The sequence below is a fragment of the Chlorocebus sabaeus genome, chromosome 10 (assembly GCF_047675955.1).
Source record: "Chlorocebus sabaeus isolate Y175 chromosome 10, mChlSab1.0.hap1, whole genome shotgun sequence".
NCBI lineage: Eukaryota > Metazoa > Chordata > Mammalia > Primates > Cercopithecidae > Chlorocebus > Chlorocebus sabaeus.
In genome coordinates this window covers 84,348,820-84,361,738 of record NC_132913.1, presented here as the reverse complement: position 1 = coordinate 84,361,738, position 12,919 = coordinate 84,348,820, and the positions used below count along the sequence as shown (strand labels likewise).

The 12,919-nt window shown below is 39.5% G+C and overlaps 1 protein-coding gene across 6 annotated transcripts in view; it reads left to right on the top strand.

Moving 5' to 3' along the window:
* Positions 1–12,919, top strand: part of ANKRD44 (ankyrin repeat domain 44) — a 316,236-nt gene that overhangs the window by 161,305 nt on the left and 142,012 nt on the right. For all 6 annotated transcript variants that reach the window (XM_007965735.3, XM_007965733.3, XM_007965737.3 and 3 more), the window contains exon 3: positions 7,321–7,399. In XM_007965735.3, coding sequence (XP_007963926.1) covers positions 7,321–7,399 — 79 coding nt within the window. The remainder of the gene's footprint in view (positions 1–7,320; positions 7,400–12,919) is intronic.

The window sequence follows — 12,919 nt, the reverse complement described above, 5'->3', positions numbered from 1 at the left end:
GATGGTTGAATACAATTGTGTGGTGGTGGGAGCGTGTGGGGGCAGAGATTTGCTGTCACCTTTGAGGCATGGGAGGCTGCACGCAAGGAAAATTCAGCTTTGTGAGACAATGCATGCATTAGGGATGAATAAGGACTGTAAATCTAAATTTCTCTCTTATGGTAACTTGGGGAAAACATTGATTCATTTCTGTTGTGTCTAGGTGAATACATAACCTGAATTTTCATTGAAAGTTGAATTAAACAATATAAAAAACTCCACACACAAGGAAAAGACTAATAACTGAATTTAACAATGGGTAAAGATACATATAGGCAGTTTGTAGTTGAAAAAAACCAGAACATACCATGTCAAGCATAACATACTGGCAAAGAGTAAGAAAGCCAATAGCATCAGATATTGGCGAGGATGTTAGGAAACGGAGCTAATATGTAACTGGAGGGAGTGTAAATTAGTAAAACTGTTAATACTTTGAAAGTTATTTAGTGATACCTAATACAATCGAATGTGTGTGTGTACCCTAATCCAGTGCTTCTTTTTTTGGGTATCTACTTCAGAGAAATTCTCACATGTATGCACTGAGAGACATGTACAAAGATGTACACTGCAACACTGTTTGTAATAGTGTTTGAATAATTAAAAACAACCTAATCCCTTCTCTCCTTCCCTCCTTCTCTCTCTCTCTCCCTCCCCCACCTTTCTGTCTTACACACAAAAACACACACATACAAACGCATACTTCAAATTATTTTCAGAACCATTTGCATTTCTGAAGATGGCATCTTTACCCCTAAAGGTATTTTTTTAAACTAGAGTTCTGAAGGAGACATAGAAAAATGTTAACATGTTTTTGCAAGCATTCTTCCCATTTTGTGTCTTGTTTGGCTCCTATCCTCGTGTAATTTGAAATACTTCCAAGGTACCTGTTGTGTGTATGTGTTCAGAGTTTCTTTAGACATCTCTTGCCTCTAGTGATCTCTGTTCAATATCACATTAAGCTAGTTGGGCCTAAGTTGTCAGTTATCTCCCAGCTTCTTTAATTTTAGTGGGAATTTGGAAGTTTGAATTGATAATTGGAACCCTTCTCCTCCTCCTCCTTCTCCTCCTCCTCCTCCTCCTTCCTTCTCCTTCTCCTTCTTCTTCTTCCTCTTCCTCCTCTTCTTCCTCTTCTTCCTCCTCTTCTTCTTCTTTCTTCTTTTTTTTTTTTGGTCAGCGTCTTGGTCTGTCACCCAGAACAAGATGGTGCATTGGAGTGCAATGGTGTGATCACAGTTCACTGCAGCCTTGACCTCCTGACCTTCTGGGCTCATCCTCCCACCTCAGCCTCTCAAGTGTCTGGGACCACAGGCACATGCTATCATGCCCAGCTAATTTTAAAAAATTACTTTTAATAGAGACGAGGTCTCCTGGTCTCAATTTCCTGGACTTAAGCCATCCACCTGCCTCAGCCTCCCAGAGTTCTGGGATTACATGCATGAGCCACCATGTCCAGTCCAAACTTAACTTGTGTATTTCATAGGCTTGTTTTCTTAATATTGCTCCATCTATCTGTCTTGGTATGTAAGATATTCATATATAGGGTGGAATGTTTGTTTTGGTGTATGACAGATACTTAGAATGCAGATTAGATCATGTAGTTGAGAATTTCCAAAGCATGTAACAATTCTTAATCTTCGAAACAGGCATGGGGTGCCCCTCAGTCTGCCTGTCTACACAGTGTTTTTAGCTACCAGAATGGCCTCTCTGCCCATGTCAGACTCACTTTGCATGTACATACTTCAAATTCCGTATTTTCTTTCATCTGCTGCTGCTTTGGTAAACAGACAACTCAACTTCCTCTGCCTGATCTCTCTGACACATACTGCAAATTTAGCTCAGACCCCTGCTGGCTGTGTGTATCTTTGGCTATTCATAGAATAGGAGGGTTTACTGTTCTTCCTTCTGGAGGAACCTGGGTCTTCTCATTTCTCATGCGTCAGAATCTGTCTGCAAAGGACTATGTGGAATTGGAGCTACTGGGTGATGAAAAAAGACCTTCCTTTTTGTGGTGTTTGGACAATCTTTAAAAACGATGCTGATGAGCCATTTCAGCGTGTGTTAATCTTGCTGTGCCTGTTTTTGGGTTATTTTCCCCTCTTGTATTCATGGGTGTTATAAAGGCCTATGTAACTATTCAACTGTTGGTCATCACAGAGAGTCCACTTGGGCAAAAGATGAAAATGAATGCAAATAATGCACTTAGCTCGGCCGCCATAGGTTAATGCTGCTCTGGTCCTGCCCTGGTACTGGATTCCAATTTTGATCCAGGAACTACCCTTGCGCCAGCCTGTAAGATACAGGCTAGACTCTCTGACTGACCCAGAAGGCTGGCCCTTGAGGGCTTCCAAGATTCCCAGATAAGCTGGAACCAATAGGACCTTTAGGGAGTTCTGGGCAAGATGTGTTTAATTCCCAATTCAGAAGAGATTTCTTTTTTTTTTTTCTTGTCAGTTAAGACTTACTGCCCAGGCCAGTTCGGATATGGAGGGGTTTGGGGGAAGTATTCACTGAGATATTTTTGTCTCATTGGATTTGATACGTTCACAAATCATTTAACATCATGGATATCACTATTTGCCACTTCCCTGCTCTTGTTTTTATTCTAATGTCCTACATTTAGAAACCGATCAGTGGACTGCAAGTTTCTTTAGGGTGAAAGGGCTAGATATTTTAAATTTTGTATCCCTAATGTGTACCTCAATGTCTGGCATATAATAGATTCTAAATAAATATCTATGTCTAGATAATATGGCTGAATAAATGATTATAAAACATACCCCAAAGTTCCTGTGCTTATTTTTCCTTTCTCCTCCCCTTTCTTTTTTTACTCTTTGAGTTTTGATCCCTCTTAGACCATAATTTTAGATGCTATCTAGCATCATGTTGTGGTACTGCTTTCCATAATACTTGCTTCATTATCTCTTCCTCCAAATTTTGTTTGTTTTTCAAAAATAGTGGGGCTTCCCCCCCTATACTTTGTCCTTTGTGTCTTAAGTTAATTTAAATGTCATCCCTGTTCTTCATCTCATTCTTCTGTGATCTCAAGTTCTTGCTGGTTCTTCAGTCTTCTGACTCTTGCTTATGGTGAACATTTCCACGAGTCTTATGGCTTAGGCTTGTGAGTTCATCTTCAACGGAGATTTAATCGGTGGGTGTCTCAGGTTGACTGGATTGAGGGCATATCTATCCAGCTAGGTTTTGTTTCTTCTTCTAGGGACGTTAGGGGTATCATTGGTCTAAAACCCATTTTTTTGTGCATATTTCAACTTGAAAGTTCCTGGAGAAAAAAAAAAGTAAATTCCTAGACTATACAGGCAATGTGAATTCAAAGCTCTAAACCACATGAGGGCAGACTCTGGGGATGTGGATGCTCAGTGGAAACATTTTTATTCCACTACCAAGAACCTAGGACAAGGCATCTCTTTGCCATCTGCCTACGTGAGTGTTTGTCATTGTTTTTTTCCAAGTCCACTATGTCACTTCAAGAGTCTTTCTTCAAGGCCACTTCAAGGGTCTTTCTTTAGTTGGAGGTTGCAGTTCTAGTTCTCTGCCTTATCTCCCACTGCCTGCAAGTGTTAAGCCCCACGTGCCTGGTGTATTGACCTATCCCTGCACTATAAGTTCATGTGCTTCCAGCTTTGGTTCTCTATTTACCGCCCCGCCCCCCCCATTTCTGGCCCCTTTCTATTTAATTTCTTCTAAGTTCATTTCAAACGATGTTTACTGTATGTTTGTCACATTTTTCTCATGATTTCTTAGGGATCGTAGTAGGAAGATTTTTAGACTATCACATGAACTTCTAAGATGTTGTTCTTGCTTTCTTTTTTTTTTTGAGACGGAGTCTTGCTCTGTCGCCCAGGCTGGAGTGCAGTGGTGCGATCTTGGCTCACTGCAAGCTCTGCCTCCTGGGTTCATGCCATTCTCTTGCCTCAGCCTCCTGAGTAGCTGGGACTACAGGCACCTGCCACCACGCCCGGCTAATTTTTTGTATTTTTAGTAGAGACGGAGTTTCACCATGTTAGCCAGGATGGTCTCGATCTGCTGAACTCATGATCCGCCCACCTCAGCCTCCCAAAGTGCTGGGATTACAGGCGTGAGCCCCCACGCCCAGCCTGCTTTCATTTTTATAAAGAAAAAAGTTTCAGGTTGAGAACCAGGACACCTAATTCTTTGACATCAGTTTGCTGCGTTAAGTCATAGACTGTTCTAGGCTCAGATTCTTTATCTTTTAAATGGTGATAATAAGACTTAAGAACACAGCTGTAAAAGGTGTGACTCCCCTGATAGGAATGTTTTGAGAAGGAGTAGTAGAATAGTTGGGCAGGTATTTGGAAAAAATAAAAATAAAAGCACTTCATAATAACCAGCTAGATTTGTTTCTTCTTCTAGACACCCTAAGGATGTCATTGGGCTAGAACCCATTTTAACCAGTATTATTACTACTATTCTCTTTTCTCCAGAGCCTTCACCCTCCTTCTATTATTGCGTCTCCTACTCCATTAGTTTAGCTTATGGCAAAGTAGAGTGGCCTTCTACCTAGGCAGAGGACATACTGCTACCTCCTGGCTGATTTCTCTCTATCCAGCATGGTGATTACTGTGGCTTGGTCATTCTCGCTTTGACTCATGATCAGGTGTTCCTTGTTAGAAGAGAAGGCGTTAGCAACCCTTGGTCAGTAGTGGAAATGCACTATTATGTTGGTTAAGGTCTTAATAGCACATGTGATTGTTTCTATATTTCTGCTGCTTTGGAGAACAAAAGGAGTACTGCCTGAATACAAGTCTTCTCTGCAGTTACCTGTCTGTGCCATGTCACTAAAGGAGAGTATCAATTCTCGTAGTTGTCCTGGAAACTACCAGAAACCTTTAGACACATATTAACAGGAACACTGGGATTCATCATCAAGAATTTTTACAGTGTTCATGCAACACACCCTTTTTATGTTATAGAAACTTTGGTTTGAACAAGCTGTGTCATAAAAGGGGCCATGGAATCAGCAAAACCAGTCATATCATGACAGGCCCACCAGATTTGCAAGGTAGGGAGGGATGTTGGAGTTTTCTTAGCTTTTTATTTGAGGCCAAGATCTCAAACAGAGTTGCCTTTGCTTCAGGTCAAATGAAGTCATAATTTGGGTTGGAATAGTCCCTGTTTAAATCACTTAGGCAGGGTTTGATTTGTTGAACCAAACCCTGAAACCAATTCAGTTCACAAAAGAACATATAATTACACAGCCTTTATCCAAAAATCCCAGTAGAAAATTTTAATTAGATATAGTGAGGATTCAAAGGGAACATGAGGCTAAAATGGAAAATGCATCGAAGGATATCAATAGAAATAGAAAACATTTATGAAAATCTGTTCTTAGCTTATATAGTTCATTGCACAAATTAATACACTTGATTCTCAAATAAGTTAACATGATTTCAAATACTGAATCTTTATTTTCAAAGATAGGGTGATATATCTATAACAAGGTTGATTGTAGTCATGTATCGTACTGAATTTTCCAATGCATACCATTATTTTACAGTTGCGTGACTGCCCTATTTTCACTTTTCCATAGTAATTGCCTGCAGCCGTACACAGATAACACAAGTTTCCAGTGAATCCAAACTCCTTTTTGTCTACTTAATGGTAGTACATTCTTTATAAAACCTACTTACCAGACTTTCTAACAAATAGACTGGTTTGAAGATAAATTCTTGTTGTGTCCCCTGCCTGCCATCTGTTTTAGATATTAGTGAGTCATGAAATGTCTAAGAGCAATAATCTGTGAGAGACAGAGGAAGAGCAGAGGGTCTGGATTATCAGAAAATGGAATAATATCCTTGGGCTAATCAAGGATTGTTAGATGCATTATATAATCAAATCATGAAAGGAATAATGATTAAAATCAACAGGGAATCCAAGAAACTTGAAACTAACATACATGCTAGTTTTAGGAGAAACCTTAAAGACATAGCAGATGGGCTTTGGTTACCATTGCTATGGAGGAGTCAATGGAAGTTAGTGGAAGAAGCCATACATGTAGACTGGTTAGTTCAGCCAATTTATGCTGAGCACCAAGTATGCTGATACTATGGGGATAAAGAAGAGTGAGGCCAGTTCTTTACTCCAGGGTTTTCAGTCTTGGAGGAAAGATATCATACAACTCTCTATGCCAATGACAATAACGGATTTCATATGGAGCACTGCTGTGCACTTATCTCCTGTTTGCCTAGGGCTTTATTTACTTATATGATCTTTAGTCCTCTTATCAGTCCTCTAAGGTAGATTTTATTATCGCCGATTTACAGATGAGGAAGCAATGCTTTTTTCCCTTGCATGTTACCATGCTGCCTCTCAGCACAATCTGTTCAATACCTTGCCAAAGATACAGACTGAAGTCTGCTGGGTGAAGGTCAGATCTTGACTATGCTATATGCCAGTGGAATCTTGAGGAAATTTTAAAATTTGAGCTATAGTGTTCTTATACATAAAACAGAGATAATATCAACCTTAGCTCTCAGCCTTAATGTCAACATCCTCAGAAAGGCCTCACTGACCACTCTTATTCCCATCTCCTGAATCACTTAATCCCATACCGTGTTTTAATTTTGTCATAGCCTTTATCACTACCTGAAGTAATCTCATGTGTATCTAGTATACTATTGCCTGCTATACTATTGTCTAGTATACTAATGTCAGCCTCCCCACTTGAATGTGAGTTTCATGAGGGCAGGGACCAGGCCTGTTGTAGTCATCCCTCTGTCCCCAGAATTTGGTTCCAGGCACAGAGTAAGCATTCAATAAGTATTTTGTGAATGGGTAGTGGTCCAAACAACAATTAACAAGCATAGAAAGGAGAAAATGACAGCACTAATGTCCTTGTGAACCATTCCACTATGTTTCCTTAGAAAGAAAATAAGTCATTGAAAGCTTTGAACTATGTTGTTATGGTAGGTTAGATTTTTTTTTAACCATCCTGAAGGTTTGGAAATACTGTAAGTTGAAATTCATCATCCAGTGCATAATGGTCTATCTTTGACCTCAGCTGGGCCTCAGTAAAAGGAGCAAGTGGGCAAATACCAAGCACAGACACAGAAAATGGAATCCTTTGTTATGTGTAACTATAGGATATGTTGAGAGCAAATGCATAACCAGACATTACTCAAATGTTTGGTGTTCACGCTCTTCCACATGCATTAACCACAGAGTGAGTGACACATCTTACTATGTCTTCAAAAGGGACCCAGCTGCCACTGACCTGTTGTATGTCTTTGACATTGTGTATTTCAGGATTCTGAGAAACGAACCCCTCTTCATGTGGCCGCATTTCTGGGAGATGCAGAGATCATTGAACTCCTGATTTTGTCAGGTAAATAACCACTATATTCAAAAGTCAATTGCAAATAAAATTTAAATAACCAATTTACTAGATTGACTACTACTGTGAACCCAAGCAAAATTCCTTTGTTATGTTCATGGAAGTTTGTTTGATAAGCGATTTTATCTTTACACAAAGAAAAATGCAAGAAGTTGTTCTTATTGAAAAATGACTTCTCCAGTAACATTTTTATCTTGCTTTGAAAGTCTGTTTCCTGGCTGTCTAGTCAGGCCCAGCGTTGTAGATGAATTCAGTACATTAGGATATATTTTGATTTTTTTAATTATAAAAAAGGAAATAAAACTAGTTTGAAGTCTACATGAACATACACCTATACACACTACGTATAGTGAATATATATACACACTACATAAACATAAACATGCTACATAAGCACTATGTATAGCATGTATACACTATGCTATATATATACATGCTATATAAACACTATGTATAGCATGTATACACTATATATGCTATAATATATGTACACTGTATATATGCCATATATATATGCACACCCTAGATTTATATGCCAATTAAATGTGTTTGTATATTTACATATATTTAAGTTGGGCTACAAAACAATGCTGTTATATTTATGGATACATGACTATGACTATGTAATGAAAGCATAAAAACATGGAAGGCAAGGGACCATATTGATTTCTGGATAGTGGTTACCTCTAAGTAGGCAGGTTGAGTAAAAAATGTCTTCAGGGAAGGCTATAAAAGAACTACTACAACTCTCTGTAAAATATTTTTTGTTTAAAATATTGGAAGGGAGTATGGCAAACATTTAAATCTGATTTGTGTTTATACTGGTCTTTGTGATAACTGTTGTCTTTATTTTTCAATGTATTTTAAATATTTCATCAGATTTAAAAATGCCAGTGGTTTCATTTTTGGAAACCTATATGCTCAGTATATCTCACCAAACAGGTTTCCAAAACCATTATGTGCTTTCTCCCTTGAGTATTTATTAGACAAATCCTGGAATGAATTGAGCATGTGCAGATGTCTCACTGTAGATTATTCACAGACAGGCTGTCTTTCTTCCTCCTCCTTTATGTTTGGGAGATTAACATCTAGAGGAAGTGCCTCTGCCTACGGACTAGTCAAAAGGCCTCTAGTAAGGTTTCGCCAGTAAAGGGGAACTGTGGCATCCTAAAGTAAGCTCTGCAGAGGTAGGAGCTGAGACATGCATTCAAGCAGATGTGGTGAACACTGTGGACAAGAAATAAGAATTGTGCTGTGATGCATAAGCAACATGGCCCTTATATTGTTGTGTTCATGTTCTTGAGGTGGGTTTCCCCAGGAAACAAGTGTTCTGTGCCTCAAAACATGTGTGCCCCATGCTCCTGATGGTCACATGGAGCTTAGGTTAGATTTCACATGGCATTTCTTGTGCTTTTGAGAGCAGGCCTTTCTTCCAACAAATCTAAAGATGCCCTAGGACCATGTTCCAAACAAACATGTATTGTTTGGTGTTGGCACACACTAAGGGCCAGTGCACACCTGGCTGGTTGCCCTGGCAGTTGCAATTTGGCCCGAGGGAAATTGTAGGCAGAATCAGTGGAGGTATAAAATAAAGAACTTTGTGGTATAACGTCTAATGATCCCCATCAGCTATACCCACCTCTTTTTTATTTTATTTTATTAATTTATTTATTTTTGAGACAGAGTCTTGCTCTGTAGCCCAGGCTGGAGTGCAGTGGCGTGATCTCGGCTCAGTGCAACCTCTGCCTCCTGGTTTCAAGTGACTCTGCCTCAGCCTCCCAAGTAGCTGGGACCACAGGCGTGTGCCACCACGCCTGGCTAATTGTTTGTATTTTTAGTAGAGACGGGGTTTCATCATGTTAGCCAGGATAGTCTCAGTCTCCTGACCTCGTGATCTGCCTGCCTTGGCCTCCCAAAGTGCTGGGATTATAGGCATGAGCCACCATGCCCAGCCTACCCACCTCTTAAATATTGTATTAATAGACCTCTCAGAGTCTCAGAGGAATGTTTCATGAATGTACAAATTCAGAACTTTGTCTTACATGCCAACTTTGTGTTGTTGTTGTTTCTACATCTGAAAGGGAAGATTTTAATTCTGCAGCATGAAGTCAACTCAGTCTCTTTTTTTCATGTATCTGGGGCCAGTGATTGTTTGACAAACATGGTTTCACATCACCTTCACATGGTCATGGAATCCATGAGCCTCTCTTCAACTCTGGCTGATTTAGTAGAACTGGGAAAAGCTGTTGCATATATATTAATCTATTCACTTGTTTGGTCTTGGAATTTCTGAGCTCTTAATGTCTTTAGCATAATTTCGGTTCAATGTGCTATGGAAAATTTCCTCCTCCCTCTCATCAAATTAGGAAGACTTAGGACATGAGGAGCATTGGGAAAGTTTTCCCTTTTTAGCAATTTTATTTACTTGTGGAAGCTGGGGCAAACTCTTGGAATTCACATGGCTTTTATTTTCCCTGAAAGGTCCTTTACTCAATTTATATATTAAGTTCCTAATATTGCAAGAGCACGATGATTTTATCTCTGAGCTTGTATCTGGCAGCTGACCCTTTAGGGAATCCAACCAAACTGTTTCCCAATTTAATAATGAATGAGGTGCTAATGATTCCCTTGTTGGACAAATAATTTGGCCTTGCCAGAACAGCCCATTACAGCTGTGTTCTCCATTGTTGTATTAACCTACAGAGCATGGTGTAACCCAAGCTTGCTAAATTCCTGCTGGCATTATCTCCTGTTAGCCAGGTGGATGGAACCCTGAATACCTCTGAGCAGACGGGGAAGACAAGGTCTTGGGGAAGAATTCAGGCCTTGCAAATTTCACTTTCTTACAACTCCCAGTTCAAAGTGTGGCTTTATTTCCCTCTTGACTCTAGTGTCTGATTGGGAACTGGCCGAATCTGGATTAAGTCAGAGAGATCAGTGAGAACCAATCAGTGGCTGAGAGTTAAGATACTGGGGATGGGATATAGGAAGCAGAGTACACAGAAAAAGGACCACAGTAGAAATATCTTACAAAGGCTGGATGTAATGGCTCAAGCCTGTAATCCCAGCACTTTGGGAAGCTGAGGTGGGAGGATCACTTGAGGTCAGGAGTTCAAGACCAGCCTGGCCATGAAACCTATCTCTACTAAAATTTTAAAAAGTAGCTGAACGTGGTGGTAGGTGCCTGTAATCCCAGCTACTCAGGAGGCTGAGGCAGGAGAATCGCTTGAGCATTATAGGTGGAGGTTGCAGTGAGCTGAGATTGCACCACTGTGCTCCAGCCTGGGTGACAAAGTAAGACTCCATCTCAAAAAAAAAAAGATCCTGCAGAGAAAACTCTGAGGACAAGTAAGGATTATAGGGTTCTGGGTTGAAAAAGAAAACCAGAAGTACTCTCTAATACGGGAGTGTTTGTGAGGCATAACTACTAAGTAAAATTTATTAGAATTTATTTTTAAGTTTTAATTTAATTTACTTTTTTTTAAGATGGGATCTTGCTAGGTTGTTCAGACTGGTCTCAAACTCCTGGCCTCAAGTGATCCTCCCATCTTGGCCTCTTGAAGTGCTGGGATTACAGGCATGAGCCACCACATCTGGCCATAGAATTTATGCAACCCAACAAGTGGTAGTCCTGCAAAATTATTTCCTATACATTTTCAAAACGTGCTTATTACTCTCAATGCAAATTACTTCCAGGGCTGGGGGCACATCATTCTTTTTATTCCTTATGAACAAATATTCATCCTTTGAGGACGAATTTGATATTTTTTATCTGGTGAAAGAGGGGCGATTAAACCAGGCAGTGCTGATTTTGGCCTACGAATGTGGTGCAATTATAAAGTAATAAGCCATTTTCTGATGGGTGTGCAAATTGGCCATAAAGGCAACTCCAAGGAGAGTTTGTTAAATGTTTTCAGCAATTGCCACGTTCATGGAATTATCATACCCTCTTCTAAGGTAATTGTTTTGAAGCACTCCTGTACTGTATGATTTGGTTTGTTAAAAAAATCAATAGCAAGTTGATTTCATTATATTATAATCATATTTTTATAACCTTTCATGTTGACTTCAACAATTAAAAGCCAAACTTTGGATAAGTTAAGCTTAGGAAGAAATTATTCTCTTTGGCTTGTGAGATTTTTCAGTCACACTCAGTCCACCCTTATCACACCACTTCTGTTTTCTTTATTCTACTTCTTCCTAGACGACATGGCTTACAGAACAGAAATATTGCCTCTGGAAAAGATGCCTAGAGTTTACTTTACCCCTGATCTCTATGAAAATAAAATTAAGAGGTAATAGGGATAAGATGAAGAACATCCTTAGTTTGTAATTACAGATCATGTCTGATGGATTGGGCCTTTGTTTCTAAAGAATCAGTATACCCTAGCGCTTATTTTCATGTTTAAGCTTTAACATGTCCTTGGGTAAAAAAGCATTTGCCTTTAAATCATTAGACATGCAGACTGTGTCCTTCGGTGCACAGTGGTGCCTGACAGGCAGGTAAATAATGTGAAGCTTCCTTTAGAAAAAAATCAGCTATAAATATTCAATTCATAGCCAAAACCATCTGACATCTCCCTCTGACATGTAAACAAGACTCTTGAACGTGTTCAGAGGAAGAGGATGAGGAAGCCGGCAGCAAGAAATGACACTGATGAAATGTTTCTTGGGTCTCCATTCAGATAACTCTGCTTTTCTTATAATAATTTTTGTTATGGGGGAAAGGAGGTTTTCCTGGCAGCTGCCTATTCAACCTCCATGAGAAGGAGAAGTGGAGGAATGGAGGACTTAATCATTGACTGAAAGAAGCCATTGCCTACATTTCTAATCACCTTGAAATTTCTCAAGGGACTCTGAAGTGACACGCTAACAATGCTGGTGTCGTTACACTCCAGGTGTGTGTCACTGTATGAGGTTCAGCCTGCGTAGTATCATTTTTCTCCTGGAGAGATTTTTAATATTGAAAGCCAAATTTGGATCTGCATAAAACTAAAAATTTTCAGAATGCAGTATAATAATAATAATGATAAAAGGATATAAATATAAATAAGAAAAATAACAGAAAAATGGGAGAAATATATAAAGAATATGAACAAGTAATTCTCAGAAAATGAATTACAAATGGCTAGTAATCAAACATATTAGAAGATGTCTAACCTTATTGTTAGACCAGAAACTAAAAAAAAAGATGCTCTTTTTAAAATCAGATTTGTATGTATGTATGTATGTATGTATATATGTATTTGAGACAGAGTCTTGCTCTGTTGCCCAGGCTGGAGCGCAGTGGTGTGATCTCGGCTCACTGCAACTTCCACCTCCCAGGTTCAAGCGATTCTTCTGCCTTAGCCTTTTGAGTAGCTGGGATTACAGGCGTGTGCCACCACGCCAGGCTAATTTTTGTATCTTTAGTAAAGACGGGGTTTCACCAGTTGACCAGGTTGGTCTCGAACTCCTGACCTCAGGTGTTCCATTCACCTCGGCCTCTCAAAAGTGCTGGGATTATAGGCA